The 21,771-nt window shown below is 51.5% G+C and overlaps 14 protein-coding genes across 14 annotated transcripts; 8 read left to right on the forward strand and 6 right to left on the reverse strand.

Annotated features, from left to right (window-relative positions):
• Nucleotides 1-85: 85 nt before the first annotated feature.
• OGAPODRAFT_9871 (uncharacterized protein) lies at nucleotides 86-685 on the forward strand (the record flags this gene model as incomplete). The annotated part of the gene is made up of 1 exon (XM_018358042.1): nucleotides 86-685. One exon carries the CDS (start codon nucleotides 86-88, stop codon nucleotides 683-685), a length of 600 nt encoding a protein of 199 aa, XP_018209305.1.
• Nucleotides 686-736: 51 nt separating this feature from the next.
• Nucleotides 737-1,069, reverse strand: OGAPODRAFT_50896 (uncharacterized protein; the record flags this gene model as incomplete). Its single annotated transcript, XM_018355683.1, has 1 exon — nucleotides 737-1,069. The coding sequence occupies one exon, from the start codon at nucleotides 1,067-1,069 to the stop codon at nucleotides 737-739; it is 333 nt and encodes a 110-aa protein (XP_018209306.1).
• A 123-nt stretch (nucleotides 1,070-1,192) lies between these two features.
• Nucleotides 1,193-4,446, forward strand: OGAPODRAFT_77713 (uncharacterized protein; the record flags this gene model as incomplete). The annotated part of the gene is made up of 1 exon (XM_018356363.1): nucleotides 1,193-4,446. One exon carries the CDS (start codon nucleotides 1,193-1,195, stop codon nucleotides 4,418-4,420), a length of 3,228 nt encoding a protein of 1,075 aa, XP_018209307.1. The 3' UTR covers nucleotides 4,421-4,446.
• A 57-nt stretch (nucleotides 4,447-4,503) lies between these two features.
• OGAPODRAFT_95401 (uncharacterized protein) lies at nucleotides 4,504-5,669 on the forward strand (the record flags this gene model as incomplete). Its single annotated transcript, XM_018357741.1, has 1 exon — nucleotides 4,504-5,669. The coding sequence occupies one exon, from the start codon at nucleotides 4,504-4,506 to the stop codon at nucleotides 5,617-5,619; it is 1,116 nt and encodes a 371-aa protein (XP_018209308.1). The 3' UTR covers nucleotides 5,620-5,669.
• A 262-nt stretch (nucleotides 5,670-5,931) lies between these two features.
• Nucleotides 5,932-7,965, reverse strand: OGAPODRAFT_77715 (uncharacterized protein; the record flags this gene model as incomplete). Its single annotated transcript, XM_018356364.1, has 2 exons — nucleotides 5,993-7,965; nucleotides 5,932-5,969 (listed from the first exon to the last, which is right to left on the reverse strand). The coding sequence occupies exons 1-2, from the start codon at nucleotides 7,749-7,751 to the stop codon at nucleotides 5,932-5,934; spliced, it is 1,797 nt and encodes a 598-aa protein (XP_018209309.1). The 5' UTR covers nucleotides 7,752-7,965.
• Nucleotides 7,966-8,071: 106 nt separating this feature from the next.
• OGAPODRAFT_90189 (Dol-P-Man dependent alpha-1,3-mannosyltransferase) lies at nucleotides 8,072-9,558 on the reverse strand (the record flags this gene model as incomplete). The annotated part of the gene is made up of 1 exon (XM_018356960.1): nucleotides 8,072-9,558. One exon carries the CDS (start codon nucleotides 9,556-9,558, stop codon nucleotides 8,194-8,196), a length of 1,365 nt encoding a protein of 454 aa, XP_018209310.1. The 3' UTR covers nucleotides 8,072-8,193.
• A 34-nt stretch (nucleotides 9,559-9,592) lies between these two features.
• Nucleotides 9,593-13,761, reverse strand: OGAPODRAFT_102407 (uncharacterized protein; the record flags this gene model as incomplete). The annotated part of the gene is made up of 1 exon (XM_018353110.1): nucleotides 9,593-13,761. One exon carries the CDS (start codon nucleotides 13,759-13,761, stop codon nucleotides 9,631-9,633), a length of 4,131 nt encoding a protein of 1,376 aa, XP_018209311.1. The 3' UTR covers nucleotides 9,593-9,630.
• A 521-nt stretch (nucleotides 13,762-14,282) lies between these two features.
• OGAPODRAFT_83397 (uncharacterized protein) lies at nucleotides 14,283-15,538 on the forward strand (the record flags this gene model as incomplete). Its single annotated transcript, XM_018356695.1, has 1 exon — nucleotides 14,283-15,538. The coding sequence occupies one exon, from the start codon at nucleotides 14,283-14,285 to the stop codon at nucleotides 14,835-14,837; it is 555 nt and encodes a 184-aa protein (XP_018209312.1). The 3' UTR covers nucleotides 14,838-15,538.
• Nucleotides 14,303-15,624, reverse strand: OGAPODRAFT_95405 (uncharacterized protein; the record flags this gene model as incomplete). Its single annotated transcript, XM_018357742.1, has 1 exon — nucleotides 14,303-15,624. One exon carries the CDS (start codon nucleotides 15,622-15,624, stop codon nucleotides 14,860-14,862), a length of 765 nt encoding a protein of 254 aa, XP_018209313.1. The 3' UTR covers nucleotides 14,303-14,859.
• Nucleotides 15,625-15,687: 63 nt separating this feature from the next.
• On the forward strand, nucleotides 15,688-16,767 carry OGAPODRAFT_77718 (uncharacterized protein; the record flags this gene model as incomplete). Its single annotated transcript, XM_018356365.1, has 1 exon — nucleotides 15,688-16,767. The coding sequence occupies one exon, from the start codon at nucleotides 15,688-15,690 to the stop codon at nucleotides 16,141-16,143; it is 456 nt and encodes a 151-aa protein (XP_018209314.1). The 3' UTR covers nucleotides 16,144-16,767.
• On the forward strand, nucleotides 15,983-16,767 carry OGAPODRAFT_17173 (uncharacterized protein). Its single transcript, XM_018354941.1, has one exon. It carries the CDS (start codon nucleotides 16,279-16,281, stop codon nucleotides 16,486-16,488), a length of 210 nt encoding a protein of 69 aa, XP_018209315.1. The 5' UTR covers nucleotides 15,983-16,278; the 3' UTR covers nucleotides 16,489-16,767.
• A 277-nt stretch (nucleotides 16,768-17,044) lies between these two features.
• On the forward strand, nucleotides 17,045-18,700 carry OGAPODRAFT_9880 (uncharacterized protein; the record flags this gene model as incomplete). Its single annotated transcript, XM_018358047.1, has 1 exon — nucleotides 17,045-18,700. One exon carries the CDS (start codon nucleotides 17,045-17,047, stop codon nucleotides 18,698-18,700), a length of 1,656 nt encoding a protein of 551 aa, XP_018209316.1.
• On the reverse strand, nucleotides 17,606-21,698 carry OGAPODRAFT_17174 (uncharacterized protein). Its single transcript, XM_018354942.1, has 2 exons — nucleotides 18,891-21,698; nucleotides 17,606-18,849 (listed from the first exon to the last, which is right to left on the reverse strand). The coding sequence occupies exon 1, from the start codon at nucleotides 21,651-21,653 to the stop codon at nucleotides 19,875-19,877; it is 1,779 nt and encodes a 592-aa protein (XP_018209317.1). The 5' UTR covers nucleotides 21,654-21,698; the 3' UTR covers nucleotides 17,606-18,849; nucleotides 18,891-19,874.
• OGAPODRAFT_9881 (uncharacterized protein) lies at nucleotides 18,783-19,186 on the forward strand (the record flags this gene model as incomplete). The annotated part of the gene is made up of 2 exons (XM_018358049.1): nucleotides 18,783-18,849; nucleotides 18,891-19,186. 2 exons carry the CDS (start codon nucleotides 18,783-18,785, stop codon nucleotides 19,184-19,186), a joined length of 363 nt encoding a protein of 120 aa, XP_018209318.1.
• Nucleotides 21,699-21,771: the final 73 nt, after the last annotated feature.

Here is a 21,771-nt window from a genome sequence, read left to right on the forward strand (position 1 = left end):
TTGTATTTTTCTCACCCTCCCAGCCTTTGCGGTGCAAGGGTTGGCCCCAGATATAAATTTTGTTTGTTTATTATTTGTTTTATCGATGGGTACGCAGTTTCCTGGCCTCAGTCTGCCGATAGTGCAGATCCGCAGCTTCTTTGACATCCAGAAAGACCTCTCCGCCATAGACACAATCAACAATAACCTGAAAAAGCTAGAATCGCTGCGACAAGAGGAGCTAGATAGACATCAAGATAAGCTAGACGAGCTGCAGCGTGAGCTGGAGCATTTTGAGAGCTCGATCGAAGAGCTGAAAAACAACCAGAAGTCCAAGGAGGTCAAAGAAGAACTGCTCAAGGTGGAAGACCTCATATTCACGATAGCAAAACATCTCACGAGTCTTAATATGGAACTGAACGCTCTCAAGTTGAAGTATAACCAAGACCTTGTCAAACTGGAGAACCTGCAGAACCAGCTGGCCGAGCTCGAGCAGCACAGCATCGAGACAGACGCAAACAAGAATGTTTCGGAGCGCAGCAAGGCGCTCAAGCTCAAGCTCTACGAGAGCCTCGGACTCAAGCTCGACTTCAACAGCAAGCAGGTGCTGGTGCTCAACAAAAAATCGCAGAAGACTAATGTTCTGAACCTCGATCAGGGCTACGACGAAATGTTCATTTCAGAATACATCTGGGATAATATATGAGCATGCGCAGTGTATTTATCATATGTACAATAGAGAGCGGCCGAACGACGGCTACACATTGGTAGGCTGTTTTCTGAGAGGAATCCTGGTCCATTTTGGCACAAAGTGGATTCCCTTTCTGTATTTTCTTGCGTACTTGCTAAACACCGTGTACTTGTTCTTAGGTGTCATCTCGCTCTCCTTTGGATACTCGGTCATCAGATGGTCCACTCTTTTGGACGACATTCCGTTGGCCTGCAATCCGTCGTATAAGGCTTGGATGTTGGCGTCCACGAGCTGCATTCTCTTTCTGTGTCTGTATTTCTGGAATTTTGAAAGTCTCCATGGTTTTTTCCACAGCAAACCGCCCAGCGCCACGGGCGACATTCTAAATGGACCAAACATCATCGGCTGAAATAATCAATCTTTTCCAGCTCTAAAATTTTCCAGTCTCTCTTCACCGCCACCAGCGCCACTCGTTGACAAATTTTTCCCCGTTGGCGATTCAAACTAAGAGTCACTCATATTATGTCTGAAGAAGAACCGCAGTCTTTCTCCTTTCCGAGAGAGGAGGAGAAGGTTTTGGCTTATTGGAATGAGATCAACGCCTTCCACAAGTCTCTGGAGCTGACTAAGGGGAGGCCACAGTTTGCCTTCTACGACGGTCCTCCGTTTGCAACAGGAACCCCCCATTACGGCCATATCCTCGCTTCGACCATCAAGGACATTGTTCCAAGATACGCCACTATGAACGGTTTCTACGTGGAAAGACGCTTTGGCTGGGACACCCACGGGCTGCCTGTGGAGCACGAAATCGACAAGAAGCTGGGCATCAAGTGCAAACAAGACGTCTTGGACATGGGCATTGCAAAGTACAACGAGGAGTGCAGGTCGATTGTGATGACGTATGCAGAGGAGTGGAGAAAAACCATTGGCAGACTCGGAAGATGGATTGATTTCGACAACGACTACAAGACGCTGTATCCAGAGTTCATGGAGTCCGAATGGTGGGCTTTCAAGCAGCTGTTCGAGAAGGGAGCGGTCTACAGAGGTTATAGAGTTATGCCGTACTCTACGGGTGTGACAACCTCGTTGTCGAACTTTGAGGCCCAACTGAATTACAAGGAAGTCAACGATCCAGCAGTCACCGTTGGATTCCCATTAAAAGACGATCCAAAGACTATTCTTGTTGCCTGGACCACCACTCCGTGGACCCTGCCTTCTAATATTGGCCTCTGTGTGCATCCCGAGTTTGAGTATGCCAAGATCTACGACGAGGAGAAGGACGTCACCTACATCATGCTGGAAGGTCTGATCAAGAGCCTGTACAAGAAGCCAAAGGACGCAAAGTACAAGATTGTTGGCAAGATTCTCGGTAAAGAGATGGATGGTTGGAAGTACGAGCCGGCGTTCAACTATTTCTACGACAAGTTCAAAGACACCGGATTCAGAGTGTACTGCAACACCTTTGTCACAGACGACTCCGGTACCGGTATTGTCCACCAGGCACCGGCTTTTGGTGAGGTCGATTTCGAGGCTGCTACCGAGGCAGGCGTCATCAATGAGGACCTGGCTCCTCCTAACCCTGTCGACGACGACGGAAGATTCACTCAGGAAGTGACCGACTTTGCTGGACTCTACGTTAAGGACGCCGACAAGGAAATCATCAAGTATTTGACTGCCAGCGGTCGGATTTTGCTGGCGTCCCAGATCCGACACAGCTACCCATTCTGCTGGAGATCCGACACTCCGCTGCTTTATAGAGCGGTTCCTTCGTGGTTTGTGAGAGTCAAGGACATCGTTCCCCAGATGTTGGAGGCTGTGGACAGAACCAGATGGGTTCCTTCCAACATAAAGGATAAAAGATTTTCCAACTGGATTGCCAATGCCAGAGACTGGAACGTCTCTAGAAAGAGATACTGGGGCACTCCATTGCCCTTGTGGGTTTCGGAAGATCTCGAGGAGATTGTCTGTGTTGGCTCTTTGGCTGAGCTGAAAGAATTGACCGGCGACTACTCCATCACAGACATACACAGAGAAAATATCGACCACCTGACCATTCCTTCCAAGCAGGGCAAGGGTACTCTCAAGAGAATTGAGGATGTGTTTGACTGCTGGTTCGAATCTGGATCCATGCCGTACGCCTCGAAACACTATCCGTTCGATGAGGACAGGGAAAGGTTCACGGGCGCGTTTCCGGCCAATTTCATTTCCGAGGGTCTGGATCAGACCAGAGGCTGGTTCTACACTTTGACAGTGCTGGGAACTCATCTATTTGGCAAGGCTCCATACCAAAACGTTATTGTTTCCGGTATTGTTCTTGCTGCTGACGGTAAGAAGATGTCCAAGAGACTGAAGAACTACCCAGACCCAATGAACGTGCTCAATACGTACGGCGCGGATGCCCTGAGATTGTACTTGATCAACTCGCCTGTTTTGAGAGCCGAAACGCTCAAATTCAAGGAAGAAGGTGTCAAGGAGGTGGTTTCCAAGGTTCTGCTGCCATGGTGGAACTCATACAAGTTCCTGGAAGGACAAGTTGCCTTGCTCAAGAAGAACGAGGGAATCGACTTCAAGTACGATCCAGAGTCCAGATCCGAGAACGTCATGGACCGCTGGCTGCTGGCGTCGATTCAGTCGCTCATCAAGTTCATTCGTGTTGAGATGGAGGAGTACAGACTGTACACGGTTGTTCCTAAGCTGCTGAATCTGATTGACGAGCTGACCAACTGGTACATCCGATTCAACAGAAAGAGACTGAAGGGAGAGAATGGTGTCGAGGACTGTTTGAAGGCCATGAATACGTTGACCGAAGCGCTGTTCACTCTCGTGAGAGCCATGGCTCCGTTCACGCCATATCTGGCCGAGAACATCTACGGCAGAATAAAGGTGCTGTTTGAGGAGCAGACGTTGAAGAAATACGGCGAAAACACCGACTCTGTGCACTTCTTGTCGTACCCGATCGTCAACGACTCTCTGATCGACGAAAAAATTGAGCTTGCCGTGTCCAGAATGCAGAAGATCATCGACTTGGGCAGAAACATCAGAGAAAAGAAGACAATATCTCTCAAAACCCCGTTGAGGGAGCTTGTTGTGCTGCACTCTGATCCAGGCTACCTTGAAGATGTCAAGGCATTGCAAAGCTACATCAAGGAGGAGCTGAACGTCAGGGACCTGGTTATCACATCCGACGAAGACAAGTTTGGCGTCGAATATAAGGCCGTTGCCGATTGGCCGGTGCTGGGCAAGAAGCTGAAAAAAGACGCCAAGAAGGTCAAAGACGCTCTTCCTAAATTAACTTCAGACGAGGTCAAGGAGTTCCTCAAGACTGGCAAGGTCGAGGTGGCAGGTATCAACCTTGTGGACGAGGACTTGTCTGTGCTCAGAGGTTTGCCAGAAGACAAAGTCTCTGGCGGCCAGGAGGTCAGAACCGAGGGAGACGTGCTGGTCATTTTGGACATCAACATGTACCCAGAGTTGCAATCTGAGGGTCTTGTCAGAGAACTGATCAACAGAATCCAGAGACTGAGAAAGAAGTGCAACTTGCAGCAGACCGACGAGGTGCTTGTGCAGCTGGATATCCAGAAGGACCCTATCGGACTGGCCGACGCCATCTCGGCCCACCAAAGCGTGCTGTTGAAGGCCACCAGAAGACCTGTGGAGACGTACGCTGAAACGTCGAGCCCTGTGCTTGGCGAGGAGGAGACCAGCATCAGCGATGCTCTGCTGAAGCTGCGGCTGTTGAAGCTTGATTAGATTATGTAATTTCCGGCGTAAGCAACAAAAAAAAAACCTCTACATGAAGAGCCTTCCTTTTTTTTTCCTCAAATAATACACAAATGTCTTTTGGAACTCGGTCACTAGGAGCGTTTGGCACGAGCTCCCTGGGCGGGTCTTCGGGAACCGGGACTGTGACGTCTGCTGGAACTCTCCAGGACCTGCAAAACGACATCGTGGTTCCCAATGGGCCGGAGGACTCGATCTCGGATCTTGCGTTTTCGCCTGTCGCTGAGTTTCTGGCCGTGTCGTCGTGGGACCGTAAAAACAGAATCTACGAGATCAACACGGGGACAGGACAGGTAGAGGGCCGCGCTCTGTACGAGCACGAGGGCCCCGTTTTGAGCACGCGGTTTTCTCTGGACGGTGCGAGGGTGATCAGTGGAGGAGCTGACAAGCAGGTGCGGTTGTTTGATCTCGCGTCTCAGCAGCAGCAGACAATAGGACTACACAACGATACGGTGAGGGTGGTGCGGTATGTGGAGTGCGGGCCTACCAACACACAGTGTGTTGTGAGTGGCTCGTGGGACAAGACCATCAAGTACTGGGACATGAGGCAGCAGAACCCGATTTGCACGCTAAACATGCCTGAGCGCGTGTACGCGATGGATTCATCGCAGAAGTTGCTTGTTGTTGGCACTGCTGAGCGCCACATTGTGACAATTGATCTGAACAACCCGGACAAGATCTTCAGACAGAGCATGTCACCGCTCAAGTACCAGACAAGAGCGATCGCGTGCTATCCCAAGGGTGACGGATTTGCGGTGGGGTCGATTGAGGGCCGTTGCGGTATCCAGTACGTGGACGAGTTGCAGCAGAAGGAGTTTGGGTTTTCGTTCAAGTGTCAGAGAGAGCAGAAGACGGCGTCGAAGGAGGTGAACATATATTCTCTCAACTCAATTGCGTTCCACCCTGTGCACGGGACCTTTGCCACGGCGGGCTCGGATGGAACGTTCAACTTCTGGGACAAGGATGCACGGCACAGACTAAAGGGCTATCCGCCGCTGGGAGCCACCATTCCGGTTGTCGGGTTCAACCGCACAGGAACGATCTTTGCGTACGCCTTGAGCTACGACTGGAGCAAGGGCCACGAGTTCAACCGGCCTGACTACCCTAACGTGGTGAGACTGCACCCTTGCAAGGAGGAAGAGGTCAAACAGCGGCCAAAGAGAAAGTAATGTACAGTACGTAAACACATCACCGGTAGTGAAATAAAAGATACAAAAGCTAAAACGCTCTATAGATCTCCGGTTCCGACAGACTCTACCCAGTTGAAAACCTCTGTGAGGCCCAAATTGCCAGCATTTTCCTGGTCCGCCGTGAGAAGTGAGTCGAAATCGAAGATATCATTAGAGGCGGTGGAGAAGTCATGCAAAAAGGTCGATGCGGCCTGGTCGTTGACGGCAGAACTTGGAACATCAGAACCCATGTGCGACGAAGACGAAGAAACGGGTCCTTGGACCTTGTTGAGCGACGAGCCGTTTGTGGTTTTACCTGCTGTACTCGATAGGATAAATGGCTCGTCCTCCTTGATGGTTGGAGTGGTGATACTGTTCTTTCGCTTGATTCCTTTTTTGCCAGCCATCACTTGAGAAGCAGCGGCTGCGGACGACTGAGGGGTTTGCTGTGGAGTGGTGTTCTGTGGAGTAGGAGGGATGTTTGTCTGAGGGGTTGGCTGGTTGTTGGCCGGGGTCAACGGCGTGGCAGGAACAGAGGACGAATTTTTGCGTGCCTTGCGCGGAGCCTTCTTTTGCTTGCCGTTGGCCGGCGGAGCCCCGTTAGCCGGCGACTTGGTGGTTGGAGACGCCTTTGTTGCCGGAGATGCTCTCTGCTGCATAATCGAGGCGGCCGCGTGCTGCGGCGGCATCTGGTTCAGCATGGCCGAGTACTCGGTGAACTGCGCGCTGCCAGGAGAGTTTGGGTCCTTGGAGTCCGACACGTTGCGGTGCACGTCCAAACGTCTGCGATTCTGCGACTCCATCAAGCGGAGCTGTTTTTCGTAGTCTTTGATGGCGGTATCGTTCACCCTGGCGGTTCCTGGATTGTTCTGCTTGGGCATCTCGTGGAAGAAGTCATTAGGGTTCGAGAAAGTCTGTGAGTGCTGAGGCACGTTTGGCGGAGGAGGGGGAGGATGCTGCTGGTCGTGCTGCATGTGCACCGACTGCTGGTGCATCTGCTGGTGCATCAGCATTTGCTGCTGGGGCTGCTGGGGCTGGTTCTGGAAATTTGGAATCATGTACTGGTTGAACTTCTGCTGCGACTGGCCCTGCTGAGCAGCCTGCGCGGCAGCAAACATGGCGTACTGCTGCGGAACACCAAACTGGTTGGGGATCATCATTCCCTGCGGCATTGGCATCGGCGGATGTTGCTGTTGCTGCTGCTGCTGCTGAGAGTTCATGGCGATGTTGGGCGACGAGGTCTGGTTGATCTCTGTTGCGCTGCCGTTACCAGCAGCGTCCATCCTCTGGCGTTTCGACGGGGACCCTCTCTGCGAAACGGCCTGCGCTGCCACCTGTGCAGCCTGGGCCTGTTGCGCGATCTGTTGCTGCCTGAGCGTGTTCATCTGGGCCTGGGCGGCCGCCTGAGGATGCATCGGCATGCTCTGGCTCTGCTGTTGCTGGGGCTGTTGCATGCGAGCGTTGACCCTTTGCTGCTGGGCCATCGGAACCTGCTGCGGTGGATGGGCCATTTGCGCCTGCTGCTGTTGCTGTTGCTGCTGGGGCATCAGGACACCGATATCCTGAGCCGCAGACGTCACCGGTGCGCCGCTCATCGAGGTGTTGTTGCCGTTCATGACCGTGGAGGCAGCTGCCACTGCCGCGGCCTGCTGGCTCATCAGGTGGTCCTGCTTCTGCTTGAGGTTCACGTAGTGGTAGTACTGCGTGGCGTTCGTGGTTCCGCCGCGCTGGGTGCGGGCGTTGAAGACGTCCCAGAAGATCTGCCACCACTCGTACAGAAAGCCTTGCGGGGCGTCCATGGTCATGAACGACGCAGGCAGGTCGGAGGTGCCCGTGGCAGAGCTGGAAGGCGAGTTTGTGGGCCTCTTCTCGCTGTGGATCACCGGGATGTTGGCCTCTTTGAAAAACGCGCTTGCCGTCGCTGTGAATCCAGACTTGAGGATGAAGTCGTAGACGTAGGCGTTGAGCAACTCCCTGGAGTTGACGGCCGTTGAGTCCGACACAGTGGGCACAGACGATACCGACGACGAGGACGGATGCTCTGTATTGTTTGTTCCCGACGAAGAATTGCTCTGCTGATCATTCATAGACATATGGCCTTCTGTTGTCTGGGGAGTAGCGTTCTGGCTCATTTTTGTCAGCTGGAAAAGTCCAGATATCTACCTGACACAGAGGTGACCAAATTAGCACACGAAAATTCTAGGTGCACAAGGGCAAAGGTCTGCTGAACAGAGTCGGAGTTTTGGGGTCTGCACAAACTGGCACTGAAAACTCCTTTAAACAAACGGGTACTGTCGCTAGTGTCACCGAGTTCTAATCTAACACCGACGCTCTGTCGTCGTGGACACGTATGGCTTAGTCTGCGAGCTGTATGCACTAGTTTCAATAAGCACCCACGGAAATCAAGTCAACCTCCACTAGGAAAAAAAGCTATTTTTCTGTCTACTTGAATGGTTTAACAGCCTTCGCCAGACCAACTCGCAGGCCGGGTAACACGCAAATAGTGACAGTTTTCCTGAAGTTTGTTTATTACGGGCACCGACCGAAATTCGCGGCAGGGTAGTGCGAGAGATATTATTCCTGTTTGGGTTTGCCGAAGCCACACCGGAGCTGCGACAAAACCACTGTCGCAAGCACTGCCACCAGGCCCAACGAGCTGGCCGCTGTGCTGGGGTACACGTTCCAGCACCACTCGTGGACCACCACGAGCGCCGTCTGTGCATACCACGGCAGCCCGCCCAGCTGCAGCAGCATTGGCAGCGAGTACATATACCAGGCCAAGAACTGGTAGTGCAGCGAGCGCGCGAACAAGACGCCGATCAAGTTCGACGTCGCCATCACCCAGAAGATGTATCTGCCGCTTTCTGGGGAGAGTATCACGTTTTCTGGGCCTATGGTGTCTTTGTAGAAAATCAGTGCGTCTCTGATAAATTTGGTGGATGGTTTTCCCGTGACAGATTTACTGCTCCATTTGTACACCGCGAAAAACGTCAGTGCGGCTGTGTGCGCCAGCAGCAGCAACGTGTGGAACTCGCGGCTGCGGAAAATGGGCTCCGGCACAAACTTCCAGTTGACCGTCCAGCGGTACAGAAAAGCACGGCTGAAGTCGAAAGCGTTCTGCAGGAAATGTGCTCTTGTGGTCTCCGAGGCCGCCAGGAAGTCCCAGTTAATGCCTGCCTGCACTGCACACCCGAAACCAATCACGGCAAGCGTGTGCAGCAGGTTTTCTCCCAGGATCATGTACACCACCACCAAGTAGCCCGGCAGATACAGCAGAGCGTTCATCTTAACGCTGACGGCGGAGCTGAACAAATGTGCGCTGAAGAAGGTGAGCACTGCGCCCAGAGCGCTCTTCCTGCGCCGCAAAACGGCAGCCTGCTGCAGAACGACGATCGTAGCCACCATCAGAAACGTGGCAAAGCAGTCGTTGAACAGCCGCAGCACGTAGATGGAGTGCAACCGTTTGGACAGACACAGAAAGTAGAGCAGGTACGGCTTGAACCGCACATTTGTCTGGAAATACGCAACCAGAGTTAGCACAAATGTCGCCAGATATAGATACCTGAAAATCTGCTGGCCAGCGTGCACGTTGTCCATCCCGTTGGTGAACCACTTCATCCACGAGTATATGTAGACATGTCCGCCGGGATACACAATTGGGCCTGTGTCGCCGCTAATTTTGGCGTAGTCAAGCTCTCCAGCCTCAATTTGGTCGATCTGCTGCATGTACGTGCTGTAGTCAATCTCGGTGTAGGGGACAAAATGGATCACGGCCTTGAGGAGAAGCGACTCTGCGATGGTCAGAAAGACGGCAATTGGCGCGCAGAACTCAGGGTTGTTGAACAGCGACAACAATCCAAACTTGATATCGCCCAGGACATTTCCTAAGTTGAGCTCCGGCCGTGTTTCGGGCTGTATATCCGCATTTGCATCTGCCATCTCGTACGCTCGTGATCAAAAAATTAAACAAAATGACATATTCTATACAAGCACACCTCGCACCAGCGTTTTTTATCTGGAGAGCTGACTGTTCCTCGTGTGCAGTCTCATGAGAGTCTCTGGGGACGTAATACCCGCAAGTTCGTGGCTGGTGCGGATCATCTGCGATGACGACCTGTGCGAGACCTGGCCAGAGACAACCATGCTCTGTCTAAGAGTTTCGAGTGGCGACTTGTGGCCCGGCGTGAGCTTACCGATCATCTTTTTGATCGTGCTTCTCCTTGGCCGCGTGGCCAACGACTCGTCTGCCTCGATATCTTTCTTCTCGTCGGTGAGTATGTCTTCGGACTGAGACGTGCCAGAGGCCGATTCTGACGACGGCTTGTTGGTCGTGACGTCCGTTGGGTCGTAGTCTTCCGAGTAGCTATTGTAAGCGCCCATGGCCACGCGTTCTCTGATGATGTCTATGTCCTTTGGTCTGTAGAGTCTATTGAATATCTCGTAGGTGAGACGCGGCAGCACTGACAACAGGACGCCGACAAAAAACGTGCACCAGAAAGCCACGGTGCCATAGCAATTGGAGGCAGCTTTGTAGAACTCCTGCGAGGCAAGTGACGAGGTCCAGATTCCTGTCCAGAAAAAGATGCACAGAATAGAAAGCCCCACAATCAGCACAGACAGCCAATCCCAACGTTTTTGCATCAGCAGCACGTACAGGTCACACGCGGTCACAGAAATGTGGGCGCAGAAAACACCAACCCAGAATCGATGGTCCACGTTCAATCCCTCCTGGTTGACGAAAGCGGCGGAGCGGAACAAGAACCACGGGAAGAAGAAGGCGATAAATGACTGGAAAAGACCGTCCGCCATGTAATACAGGAACCGGAACGGCGACCACTCTTTTCCTAGGATCCCTGTACGATATAATTCCGGGTTGAGCAGCGACACATGCGCAGGAACGTCCTGGTCCAAAATTCCCAAAAAAATGACGGGAAGAGACGTGAATGCCAAATTGAAAAACATCAGATACGTGTACTCGTACAGGTACGAGCCATCGAAGTTGTTGAAGATGCCGTACCAGAAGAGAGCCATCACGAAGTTGACGTTCTTATAGAAAAAGCATGTGATCATTTCTCCGAGTCTTTTGTAAGACCAGCGCCCGTGCACAATCAGAAGTCTGACAAGGAACCGGAATTGGCCAATCGCGTAGTCGCTCGACATGACGGCCTGACGACCCTCCTCTCCAGCAATGCCGACTCCAACGTTCGCAGCCTGGATCATGGCCACGTCGTTGGCCCCGTCACCAATTGCCAGAGCCATCACCTTCAGCGTGTTCTTGACCATCATGACAACCTGTGCCTTCTGAGCAGGAGACACTCTGCAACAGAGAACAGAACGGCACTGTTTGCAAAGAAGAAGAAACTTCAGCTTTAGATCGGGGTCTTCCAGAATTTCTTCCAATGAGGCACCGTCAACGATTATCGCGTAGTCGCCGCCAGGAGGAGAATGGTCTTTTCTGGCTAGCGCAAGATCTTCCTTCGTGCCCTCCATGCCAAATTTCTCCGATAAATAGCGTGACACCAACGCTGATGCTCCTTCCTTCTCGGATCCTCCCTCGCTGGCCTTGATAACCAGCAGCTCCATGTCGTTGTCCAGCAAGTTGCACGAGAATCCGATATTAATTGCAGTCTCTACCTTGTCACCAGTGAGCACCCATAGCTTGATTCCTGCCTTCGAGAGTGTCGAGATCGAGTCTGGCACGCCGTCCTGCAAACGGTCTTCGATGGCCGTTCCTCCCAGCAAAGTCAGTCCCTTCTCGAGCTCGTCCGCAAGGACCTCCATCCGCTCTTCTCTATCATTTTCGATAGACACGCTGGCCTCTTTGTACTTTGAGTGCCATTCGTTAAAGTCCTTTTCGCTTATCTCCTTTTCCGCAATACACAGCGTTCTTAGACCTTCTTGTGCATACTCGCTCAAATGTATGGCTGTTTTGCTGAGCATTTCCTGATCCGCCTTCGGATCCAGTCTCTCGTAGATAACATTATCAGCACCCTTGGAATATAGCATGATACGACCTTCGGGAGTGCGCAAAACCACCGACATTCTTTTCCTGGTGGAATTGAACGGAATGACCTCTAAAAGCTCGTATTCCAACGGCTGGTTCGAACTGTAAACCGTCACAATAGGACCCTTCCTGGTACGGTCCCGGAAAACAATGCCCAAGTCTCTGGCAACAGCCACCAACGCGGCCTCGTCAGGAGACTCGGCCTTGAACTCCAGATGACCGTCCGCATCCTTTTCGGTGATCACCGTATGACACAACGCGAGAACAAGCATGAAATTCTCGTTTGCTCTCTTGCGCGACTTGTCGGCAAACGGACCGACGTCCTTGAGAAACTCGCTAGAGATAAATGTGAGTCTTTCAGGGTCGAACTGATCGTTACCAATTCGTTCCAGCTCCGTAATCATGTCTTTTCGATCCTGGGTGATAATCTTGCGCATCTTTTCAATTTCCTCCACTACATTCACACCCGCACGTTTGTCCATGCCCTGCTGGGCTTCTGTGTACGCCAAACCGTACGACTTGCCCGCGATGGTGCACTTTTTGAACTCCATCACGTTCTGGGTCAGAGTACCGGTCTTGTCACTGAAAATGTACTCTATCTGGCCAAGATCGTCGGATATGTTCCACGATTTCGGGGTGCAGGGAAAGTCCAAACGCTGATAGTACATTCGGACGTCCGCGTAGATGAAGTAAGCCTGTACGGTCTTGATGATCTCGATGGAAATGTAGAGGGAAATAGGAACCAGCGTCTGGTATAAGATGATGGCGACAAAAAAGGCAACCACACCGTTGGCGGCTGAGCTCCAGCCGGCCATGGGCTTGTACTCAAAATAATCAAACGAAGTATTTCTCTTGTCATAAAACAGCCCATTGATCAAACCAGAAACAAAGCACAGGACAAATAGGACAATGAAATTGATGATCACAGACAGGTTCAACTGGCTGGACATTTTGGACTTCTTGGTGGGCGTGATGCCCGAGTTGAGCATGATTTTGGTGTCATTTCCGGTAGCAACCACGCAGCACAGAGCCCATTTCGTATTTCTCAGGGTAGAGCCTCGTAAAAGAACATTATCGTAAGTCACCGGCTCCTGGGCCTGGTGGCCATGGGTGTCCGATTCCGACTCGTACGCCGTGTATTTGACGACTCCCCTGAATTTGTACAAGTTAGCGTTGGGAGGTTCTGCTTCGACCACCATCTGCACTCTTTCGAAATCGGCAGCGTGTTTTAGGCCGACGCCGCAGAGCAGAGAGTGTTTAGTCTTGAGGTTGGTTTCTCCGTCTAAGTTCTTTGTTTCAATGTAGCATTCTCCAAATTCATCACTTGTAGATAGCAGAATGCCGTCCGCAGGCACTTCTTCGTTGTTTCTCACTCTAATAATATCGCCGACAGAGATGTTTTTCCAGAAATTGTTTTGGAACCTGTACGTCATGGTAGGAGTAATGTTGGGGTTCGACACGGTATTGGGATGAAACGTGGATAGTTTGGCCCGTTTCGATCTGGCAGACGATAGTGACTGTCTGGGGGTATTTGGCACCGACGAGCCCACGGTGACCACGCGTTCTAGATCGCTCGTCAACAGCGCATTCATCTGTGCACGTTTCTTCGACTGGCCCGATACCAGGTAGAAAATGGAGTTGGTTGCTCTTGTGCACGCTTTTTTGAACCGTCTCCAAGGCCCGACATGGTCCACAGAAACGTTCGGGTTGTGCATCCCCATTAATAAATGGATACGCGAGTTGTTGAGCTCCATGTCGGACGCGCCTCTTCTGTAGTCCTCGAACGCGTCCTTGATGGCCGTCAGAACGACAATCACAATGAGTGGCACAGCCTGCATCCCGGGATTTTGCACTCCAAATATCTGGAAAGCTCCCAAAATGATAATAAACAGGAAGTAGGAGTTGGCGATGTTGGTAAACTGGAAAAAAATGTTCTTCGGAAGGAACGAAAGCGGCGTATACTTAGTAGTCCGAATCTTGTTTCTAGGGTATTTTGTCTTCGGAAGCTGAGTATCGGGATCAACCATGTCTTCCGGAAGCGGAAGGTTGACGAAGATACGTCGTTGCTCAGAGCGAGTTTCGCACTTCCGGCCGTATCGCCATTGCCACCAGTGTTTTTTGTCCACTTTGGCACTCATTTGCAGAATTAGCGGGTACGTTGTAGCAACGAGAGCTGATATTAAGCTGATCAGTAATTAGAGCTCCGTAAATTAACTTTCAATTTTGACAGGACAGATTATCTGATATCATGCGAACGGATCACGTTGTCGGTCTATGATGCAAACTATAAGCTGTCTGCAATAACCAAACGGAGTGCGTTTTTGCTGGCTATGGGGACGAAAGAGAATAAGGGGTTATCTGTTTGTGTAACAGTTGAATTTTTTGTGGTTTGTGCTTATGTAAACAGATGAAAGCCGAGGGCAGTATCGGCAGAGGGCTGGCTAGAAAACAGGGAAAAAGCAGGAGAGCGCGAGATGGCTATGCTGGGAAGCGAGACAAGCCACTGAGAAAAGGTCCGCACCGGTGTGCTGCGGCACACGAGAAGTGCTGCCGGGGTCTGGGGAAGGGCCTCACCAAGAACACTGTCGCGCTCATAACCACATCAACTTTTCTTCGACGCTGAAAAATTCTCCAAATTATCCATAAATCAAGCAACAAAATGGCATCTGAGAAAATTGAGGAAATCGTCGAAGAACAAATCCCAGACGGAGCTGAGGTCCACGTCCTATCCAAGAACGAGAAAAAGGCCAGACAAATGATCCTGAAGCTGGGTTTGAAGCAGGTCAAGGGCATCACCAGAGTCACCTTCAGAAAGAAGGGCAACTTCATTCTGGCCATTGACAACCCAGAAGTGTACAGATCTGTCGCCGGCTCGTACGTCGTGTTTGGAGAGGCCAAGGTTGAGGACCTGAACAAGAGATACGCCGAGGCTGCTGCTGCTCAGGAGGCTGCCCAACAGGCCGCTGCTGCCGTTAAGGAAGGAGACGCTCCAAAGGACCCAGAGTCCATCACTGCAGACCTGCAGGCTGCCTCATTGGCCGACAAGACTGCTCCTGCGGAGGATGACGACGAGGAGGTCGACGAGACCGGTCTGGACTCGGGCGATATCGAGATCATTGTTGAGCAAACCAACGTTTCCAGAGCCAAGGCTGTGAAGGCCCTGAAAGAGCACAACGGAGACATGGTCAATGCCATCATGTCTCTTACTTCTTAGATAGAGTGGGTATCTGATTAAATTAGGTAGTCTTGTCTACTATTTCTGTCTGGTTGGCTGTGTCCTGCGCTGACTCCTCGCCGTTGAGCGTGCCGCACTTGGGACACACGTATTTCACCTGTGCTGCCTCCATTCCCTTGGGAGCAAGGCCGTTGTGCTGTAGACACGACTTGCAAATGAGCGCGTAGCGCATATCCGGGCCCAGCTCGTCGCTGCCGAGCAGTAGGTTGAAAAACTGGTCGTAGAACGTTTTTGTGTCCTTGGAGGCAGAATCGAGACTGGGCGCTTTTCCGTCCTTGATCAGCTGCAAATACTCTTGTTTCTGTCTATTAATCTCCTGTGCCTGTGTCTCGAGCTCCTTCAGGTCCTCGCCATTCGAGAACCTGCTGAGCAACTCGTGTGTTTTGTCAAAATTTGTTTTTTCCTTGAGTTCTGCGATTTTTTCTTGATGCTGTTCCTTGAGTGTTTCCAGTTTGCGCTCGGTGTTGGTTATCAAGTAGTTGTAGAAGCGGCCAATGAAAATGTATACCAGAACGATCAGTGCTGGAGGAAAGGCAAGATGCACCCATTGGCCTCTGGAAAGCCTCTCTGCGGACAGATACAGGTAAAATGCGTAACTGGAGTATATGGCAAACAAGTATAGAACGGCAACCCGTTGGTAGTGCGACTTGTTGTTTCTGTAGCGGTGAAGTGCTTTTTCCTTGCTGAGGATTTTGGTCGACAGATTTTTCAGACTTTTTTCGAATTTGGTGGCGTCGAAGCCTTTGGATCTGAAGACCGATAGCATGATGAAAATACACTGATTTTATTATTTTATTTTATTTTTTCCTTTATTTTTGATTTACGCGTTATGCCTTCTAGAGTAGTGTCTACCGAAAAAGCGTCCGAGAGCTTAAAATCACCCACGCAGCCTGTGCCGGATAACCTGCCCTCCATAGTGTGCACAAAGTGGGGCTCAATGCTACTGGAAATACAAGGTGAGTTGAACCTGCCTCCGAACAAGCCAGAGGGTCTCAACGAGCAGGAGGAGAGACTTTTCACGAAATTCGTCTACCCTGACTTCGTTGCGGATCCCGAACGGCTGGTGCGCGATGCGGTCAAGTTTGGAAAGCTGGAGATCGAAAACGACATGAAAAGAGCGACGCTGTACATCAGCACGTCCCAGCGTCTTGTCGGGACGGTGGAGACGATCGACCCGCCGCTGGGACTGCTAAAAACTGACATCGATACATCGGGCAAGTGCGAGTTTGTGGATGTCATCAGGAAGAAAGTGGTGTTTAAGCTACGGCCCCTGCCCATTATGTGAAAGGATATTCACACGCTACTCAGGGGCGGTTTTCTGACGAATCAGGGCTTGTTGAAGCTTGCCAAACGTTTAGGACGCCGATATGGAAGTCCTCTTTGGGAACTGCTGTCTCTATTTGCCCGATCAGGCAACATAATGGCCTGTACCAGACGTCTCAAGTTCCTGAGCTGTTTGTGGTGGTTCCTGCCGCGGCCGACCACATTGGCTTCAGTTGGTTCCTTTGACGTCCCGATCAGGAAATCGGGCTGTGCAGAGTCCGGGGTCGAGCACCTTCCCGATATGGACGTGAAAGGTGAAAAGCCAGACGAGAGGACGGTGGTGCTGGGCAGAGGATGTTATCGATAGCACAAACGTGAAACGAGGATGCATTGGCGACAGGGATTTGGCGAGGGCCAATTTGAGCAGACAGGCGTATATAAGGCAGTCTGGATCCTGTTTGCTACTCATTAACATCTTCACTTCAATCGACTCCACAATGATCTTCAACCGTGCTACTTTCTACGCTATGATTCTTGCTGTTGCCTACGCTGCTCCTATTGCAGAGGCCGAGGCTCTGGCAGAGCCACTGCCGGAGGCCAATGCTTTGCCAGGCTGGGGTTGGCACAGAGTGAACAGAAACGAGGTGATTTTCAAAAGAGAGGCTTCGCCAGAAGCTGAGGCCGAAGCTGGCTGGGGCTGGCACAGGGTTTCTCGCAACGAGGTGATCTTTAAGAGAGAAGCCGAGTCCAGCTGAACCGAACAGCTTGCTATGACTTTGCTTGTTTTCCTCTAGAATCGGCTAGGAACTATTTATACCCTAAGACACTGACTGAAGCTATATTGCAATTTAATTTTTCACAATATTAATTTGATGTGATTAAATTTAATCGATTTATTTATTTATTTGCGATTTTTTATTGCCATGCCAGGAGATGACCGAATACCGCCGAAGCTCACGCCGACGACGCTGCGGCTTGTCACCTTCAACGTCAATGGCATCAAAACGCTCCGAAACTACTTTCCCTGGACGCTGGTTTCGAACTACTCCCAGATGCTCAACATGATGAACGTAGACGTGGTCGCCTTCCAGGAGCTCAAGGTGCAGAGACCGGATATTGATCTGAGTATCGCGGATGTTGACGGCTATCATAGCTTTATCAGCGTGCCCATCTCCAAAAAGGGATACTCGGGAGTGGGTGTTTATGTGCGAAAGCCACGTGACGACGAGCCCGGGATCGTCAAGAAGTGTCTCACCGTCGTGCGTGTCGAGGAGGGCATCACAGGGATCCTGCCGCACCAGAAAAAACACGTTTCGTTCAAAGAGGCGTACAGCGACCCTGTCCTTCGACCCACGTGCATTGGTGGCTATCCCGACCACAAAAACATGTACGACAAGTTCCGCAAGCTCGACAGCGAGGGCAGATGTGTGATCATCGAGCTCAACTTCAACATCGTCGTGATCAGCGTCTACTGTCCGGCCAACAGTCTCGGCACGGACGAGGGCGAGGAGTTCCGGTTGCTGTTTTTGCGGTGTCTGTTCGAGCGGGCGCGCAATTTACGTGCTCTGGGCAAGAAAGTGGTGGTAATGGGCGACATCAACGTGTGTGTCGATCTCATCGACAGCGACGATACCATCAAGCAGGGCTTCAAAGAGCGTCGACTGGTGAAAGCCCAGGACTACAGCGACTTTGAGACGCTCAACGCGGACCAGGTGCTGGCTTTCAAGCACTCTGCTCCCCATCGCGAGCTCGTGAACCAGTACGTTAAGGACACCACAGGGATGCGGCCAGACGGCGACTCGCACGTTCTGCACGACGTCGTGCGCGAGAAACACGGCCGCCGGCTCAAGATGTACACGGTTTGGAGCACGTTCAAGAGCAACCGGCCGCTCAACATTGGGTCCCGCATCGATCTCATCCTTGCTTCGTCGCAGCTCGCTCGCTTGGTCAGCCAGGCAGACATCTGGCCGTTTCTGCACGGCTCCGACCACTGTCCGGTCCACGCCGACTTTGAGCTAGCAGACCTCGAGTTCTTGCCCGAAGAAGACCGCTCGGGCGAGTACGCGGCCAAGTCGAACTGGTTCGAGGCCAAGAACTTTTACGGACTGCATACTAGAGGTAGTATCGATAAGTTCTTCCGCAAAAGGGAGCCTCAACGTCAGGAGAAGGTAGACGGTGAAGGGGACGTTGCGGATGGCGGCAGTGATAGTGCAACGTCCGGCTATAGCTTTCGCAAAAGAGCACGCAAAGAGCGTCCGGACCAGCTCTCTATCTCGGACTTTTTCTTCAGGTCGGACTCGTCTCCGCCGTCTGTGGACGAGGACAGAGCAAAATCGAGAATTTCGGTTCGCGAGTTCACCGAGATGCTCGGCCAGTCCGGAGCGTCCGGCCCACAGTGCCGCCATGGCGAGCCGTGCGCGCTGCGAACGGTCAAGACGGAGAAAAATAAGGGGAAAAAGTTCTGGTGCTGCCCACGCGCAACACGCAGCGTGTCGTGGCTGCCCGAGTCTGCAGAGCGGACGGATGCAGACGCCACAGATGAGTACAACTGTGGTTTCTTCAAATGGGCAAGCAAGTGAGTGCTGCTTCCACACCCGTGCACCAAAATCATTTACGGCTGTGGAGTGCAAAAAAAAATCTGAAAAATAAATCAACCTGTATATGACAAAAGACACAGAAGGCAGCACACTACTTGCTAAGGATCCAGGCCGCGGGCCTAGAGTGAGCGGTAGGTATAGTTTCTGAAAATTTGTTTTTGCTAACCTACAGGCAAGGACTGGAAAGTTGAAAAAAAAGCGTTCCGTCTGAAGGCTAACGGAATGCACAAATCTTGGAAGAAGAAACAGGAGCAGAGACACAAGGACGAACAGCTGAAGGCAAAGCTGAAGGAGCTGCAGGAGGAAAAAGAGGCTGAAAAACGGGCCAAGATCGAGAGAATCAAGGAAAGACGTGCTAAGAAAGAAGAAAAAGAGCGGTACGAGCGTTTGGCCGCTGTGATGCACGCTAAGAAAGTCGAGCGACTCAAGAGACGCGAGAAGAGAAACAAGTTGTTAAAGGAGCGCTAATTTTCATACATATGTCTGTGCTATCTGACACCCCTCTTTCCGCTACACTGAGTGTATCCAGACGAGTTCTTATTAACACAGGTCACTCTCACCATCTTGTATCACGAAATGAAACTATAGGGTAAACCATAAAAACATGGTGCTAAGCTTTCATCGTACTGTCTAATAAGATGGTTTAGGTACGAGTTTGGAAAATCATGAAAATTTTTCTCTTATAGGTGAGTTCGGATACAAGAGGTTTGGATAGTACAGACTCGGGGTTGTCAAAATCTCACTTATTTAGTTCATCAATAGCATTCGTGATGTTTTTTGCTGTACGGTTCACAAATGGCCCTTGGCATGCTGGTACTATCTGGATAATGTCCCGTATCAAGACAAACATGTTTTACTGGTTCTCTGTGCCCTCCAAAAAACTCTTTCCACGCTACATCGTAGACATGGGCGGGAGACCACGCGAGTTCACGCTGCGTAGCTCACGGTCCTCAAAGGAACCGATCCCACATTACCGTTTTCGAGTAGCGTATACAGCACTCACGCGACATACGTGAGCTGGGAAGATCGCCACAAGTATTGCCCGCTTGGCCGAGACTTTGGCATCTATCCATGCGTCAAGTTGCCCGAATGCATGTAACCGCCACCCCCACAGTGCGACAATTATAACCAAAAGTTGAGTAATAAATAAACATACTTATGCTGTCGATCTCTTCAGGTGCAAGGTCTTTGGCTTGCTGCTGATGAGGTTGTTCACCGAGGCGATGATCGAGTTCAATGACGCCCGGGTGATGGACTCGTGGATGCCAATACCCCACTGCGAATCCTCGCCAACGGAAAGCAACACGTAGGTAGCAGCCTTGGTGTTAGAACCCTTGCCCACAGCGTGCTCGGCGTACTTTTGTAACTCGATGTCGCGGCCAACAGCCTGAGCCACGGCGTTCACAAAGGACGAGATTGGGCCATTTCCGGTGCCCTCGACTTCCACCTCTTTACCGTTGTAGACAAACTGTGCTTTAATGTGCGTCACAAATTCAGACTCCTTGTCAAGCTTGTAATCCTTCAGAACCAGAGCCGAGTTGGAGCAGTTATCGATGTTATAGCTGGTTTGTAGCAAAGAGATAATCTCATCCGACTTGAGCTCTCTGCCCAAAGAATCGGCCGAATCCTGAACAATTTTGGAGAAATTGATCTGCATTTCTCTTGGAAGGTCCAAGCCCAGAGATCTCTCAATGACCCAGGCGGCTCCTCCCTTGCCCGACTGCGAGTTGACTCTAATAACAGCCTCGTAGTTTCTGCCAATATCCTTAGGGTCCAAAGGCAAGTACGGAATCATCCATCTCATGTCTCCCTTGGCCTCTCTCTCGGCCTGTTTGGCAAATCCTTTCTTGATAGCGTCCTGGTGCGAGCCGGAGAACGCCGAAACCACCAATGAGCCACCGTACGGAGATCTGCAGTGAACAGGAATCTTGTTGCCCTTCTCGACAACGTCGATCACGGACTCCAAGTCCGAGAAATCGAGCTCCGGTGACACGCCGTCGGTGTACATGTTGAGCGCGACGGTCACCAAGTCGACGTTTCCGGTTCTCTCTCCGTTTCCAAACAAGCAGCCCTCGACCCTGTCTGCGCCGGCAAGCAGGCCGAGCTCCGTGGCAGCGACTCCGCAGCCTCTGTCGTTGTGGCAATGCAGCGAAATAATCACTTTTTCTCTTTCGGAAATATTTCTCGAGAAATACTCAACCTGGTCGGCGTAGATGTGGGGGCCCGAAACCTCCACCGTGGCAGGCAGGTTGAAAATAATAGGGTTGTCGACGGTCGGCTCCCACGCCTCCTTGACTGCCTCGCAGATTTCGAGCGCAAACTCGGTAGGCGTATCGCTGAAACACTCTGGAGAGAACTGGTACGACCACTTCGTGTCCTGCAGCGCAGGATCATCCTTCGTGAGCGATCTAACCAGCTTGGCAGTCTCCACCGCCTTGGCAATGGCTTCCTCGCGGCTCATGCCAAAAACAACGTCCCTAAACAGGTCGCTCGTGGCTAAGTAGGTGTGCACTATGGCTCTCTTGGCCCCCTTGAGCGAGTCCACAGTTCTTCTAATCAGGTGCTCACGCGATTGCACCAAAGCCTGGATCGCCACGTCTTCCGGCGCGTTCTCGACGGCGTACCTGGTGAAGTCGAAATCTGTCTGCGACGCGGACGGGAACGCGACCTCGATCTCCTTGAAGCCGATCTCGATCAGCTTGTGAAAATACTCCTTTTTCTGCTCGACAGACATAGGGTCGGGCAAGGACTGGTTGCCGTCTCTGAGGTCGGTCGACAGCCAGAGTGGGGCTTTGGTGATCACCTTGTTGGGCCACGTTCTATCTGGCAGATCCACGCCCCGGAACCGGGAGTACTTGATCGACGGGTCCCTGAGCATGTTGGCGTACGGCTTCGCCGCGCTCTTTCCGAGCAATACGAGGGTTCTCTTGAACATTTGACGGAAACTAAACAATTAATTACCACTTGCAGGACTTCCCCACCATTTAAATTGCCTGGTGACTAAAACCAGCTTCGAGGTGAAAAATTTTTTAATATACTAAACAATAGAATTT

The sequence above is a fragment of the Ogataea polymorpha genome, assembly GCF_001664045.1.
Source record: "Ogataea polymorpha strain NCYC 495 leu1.1 chromosome Unknown OGAPOscaffold_6, whole genome shotgun sequence".
NCBI lineage: Eukaryota > Fungi > Ascomycota > Pichiomycetes > Pichiales > Pichiaceae > Ogataea > Ogataea polymorpha.

Bases quoted from the DNA above. Each gene is read 5' to 3' on its own strand.
- OGAPODRAFT_17173 (XM_018354941.1), top strand. From the start codon at position 16,279: ATGGCCTGTACCAGACGTCTCAAGTTCCTGAGCTGTTTGTGGTGGTTC.
- OGAPODRAFT_17174 (XM_018354942.1), bottom strand. From the start codon at position 21,653: ATGTTCAAGAGAACCCTCGTATTGCTCGGAAAGAGCGCGGCGAAGCCG.